This window comes from Leuciscus leuciscus (assembly GCF_965113295.1).
Source record: "Leuciscus leuciscus genome assembly, chromosome: 8".
In the NCBI taxonomy this organism is placed as follows: domain Eukaryota; kingdom Metazoa; phylum Chordata; class Actinopteri; order Cypriniformes; family Leuciscidae; genus Leuciscus; species Leuciscus leuciscus.
The window spans coordinates 3,683,067-3,685,566 of NC_138732.1; the positions used below are offsets into that span (position 1 = coordinate 3,683,067).

Consider the following 2,500-nt stretch of genomic DNA (forward strand, 5'->3'; position numbering starts at 1 on the left):
TATCTATCTATCTATCTATCTATCTATCTATCTATCTACTGTCTGTCTGTCTGTCTGTCTATCTGTCTGTCTGTCTGTCTGTCTGTCTATCTATCTATATGTCTGTCTGTCTGTCTGTCTATTTATCTATCTACAGTATACACTCACAAAAAGGAATGTTAGGAACACCATACTAATACTGTGTTTGACCCCCTTTCGCCTTCAGAACTGCCTTAATTCTACGTGGCATTGATTCAACAAGGTGCTGAAAGCATTCTTTAGAAATATTGGCCCATATTGATAGGATAGCATATTGCAGTTGATGGAGATTTGTGGGATGCACATCCAGGGCACGAAGCTCCCGTTCCACCACATCCCAAAGATGCTCTATTGGGTTGAGATCTGGTGACTGTGGGGGCCATTTTAGTACAGTGAACTCATTGTCATGTTCAAGAAACCAATTTGAAATGATTCGAGCTTTGTGACATGGTGCATTATCCTGCTGGAAGTAGCCATCAGAGGATGGGTACATGGTGGTCATAAAGGGATGGACATGGTCAGAAACAATGCTCAGGTAGGCCGTGGCATTTAAACGATGCCCAATTGGCACTAAGGGGCCTAAAGTGTGCCAAGAAAACATCCCCCACACCATTACACCACCACCACCAGCCTGCACAGTGGTAACAAGGCATGATGGATCCATGTTCTCATTCTGTTTACGCCAAATTCTGACTCTACCATCTGAATGTCTCAACAGAAATCGAGACTCATCAGACCAGGCAACATTTTTCCAGTCTTCAACTGTCCAATTTTGGTGAGCTTGTGCAAATTGTAGCCTCTTTTTCCTATTTGTAGTGGAGATGAGTGGTACCCGGTGGGGTCTTCTGCTGTTGTAGCCCATCCGCCTCAAGGTTGTGCGTGTTGTCTGTTGTGGCTTCACAAATGCTTTGCTGCATACTTCGGTTGTAACGAGTGGTTATTTCAGTCAAAGTTGCTCTTCTATCGGCTTGAATCAGTTGGCCCATTCTCCTCTGACCTCTAGCATCAACAAGGCATTTTCGCCCACAGGACTGCCGCATTCTGGATGTTTTTCCCTTTTCACACCATTCTTTGTAAACCCTAGAAATGGTTGTGCGTGAAAATCCCAGTAACTGAGCAGATTGTGAAATACTCAGACCGGCCCGTCTGGCACCAACAACCATGCCACGCTCAAAATTGCTTAAATCACCTTTCTTTCCCATTCTGACATTCAGTTTGGAGTTCAGGAGATTGTCTTGACCAGGACCACACCCCTAAATGCATTGAAGCAACTGCCATGTGATTGGTTGATTAGATAATTGCATTAATGAGAAATTGAACAGGTGTTCCTAATAATCCTTTAGGTGAGTGTATATCTATCTATCTATCTATCTATCTATCTATCTATCTATCTATCTATCTATCTATCTATCGGTCTGTCTGTCTGTCTGTCATCTATCTATCTATCTATCTATCTATCTATCTATCTATCTATCTATCTATCTGTCTAGCTGTCTGTCTGTCTGTCTATCTATCTATCTATCTATCTATCTATCTGTCTATCTGTCTAGCTATCTGTCTGTCTGTCTGTCCGTCCGTCCGTCCGTCCGTCCGTCCGTCCGTCCGTCCGTCTTTCTATCTATCTATCTATCTATCTATCTATCTATCTATCTATCTATCTATCTATCTATCTATCTATCTATCTATCTATCTATCTATCTATCTATCTATCTATCTATCGGTCTGTCTGTCTGTCTGTCATCTATCTATCTATCTATCTATCTATCTATCTATCTGTCTAGCTGTCTGTCTGTCTGTCTATCTATCTATCTATCTATCTATCTGTCTATCTGTCTGTCTGTCTGTCCGTCCGTCCGTCCGTCCATCTTTCTATCTATCTATCTATCTATCTATCTATCTATCTATCGATCGATCGATCGATCGATCGATCTATCTATCTGTCTGTCTGTCATCTATCTATCTGTCTGTCTGTCTGTCTATCTGTCTATCTGTCTATCTATCTATCTATCTATCTATCTATCTATCTATCTATCTATCTATCTGTCTGTCTGTCTGTCTGTCTGTCTATCTATCTGTCTGTCTGTCTGTCTGTCTATCCATCTGTCCATCCACCCATCAATCTCTGTTGTTTATCTGGTTCTCCACAGGCGACAGCGATAAGAAGGAGGTTCTGGAGACTCATAACCAGGACGGTGAGCAACATCAGGCCCCGCCGCTGGTGTGCAGTGAGGACTGTATGTTAGATATTAGATATGTCTATCTATCTATCTGTCTGTCTGTCCGTATGTCTGTCTATCTATCGATCTATCTATCTGTCTATCTATCTATCTATCTATCTATCTATCTATCTATCTATCTATCTATCTATCTATCTATCTATCTATCTATCTGTCTGTCTGTCTGTCTGTCTGTCTGTCCATCTGTCCCTCCATCCATCAATCTTTGTTGTTTATCTGGTTCTCCACAGACGACAGCTATAAGA

At 41.7% G+C, this 2,500-nt stretch overlaps 1 protein-coding gene across 3 annotated transcripts in view; it reads left to right on the forward strand.

Moving 5' to 3' along the window:
* LOC309504058 (uncharacterized protein) overlaps positions 1-2,500 on the forward strand; it is a 9,825-nt gene that overhangs the window by 3,721 nt on the left and 3,604 nt on the right. For 2 of the 3 annotated variants that reach the window (XM_082177036.1, XM_082177037.1), the window contains exons 6-7: positions 2,166-2,252; positions 2,486-2,500. The exon at positions 2,486-2,500 is cut by the window's right edge and continues 195 nt beyond it. In XM_082177036.1, coding sequence (XP_082033162.1) covers positions 2,166-2,252; positions 2,486-2,500 — 102 coding nt within the window. The remainder of the gene's footprint in view (positions 1-2,165; positions 2,253-2,485) is intronic. The other variant, XM_082177038.1, reaches the window with a different exon arrangement.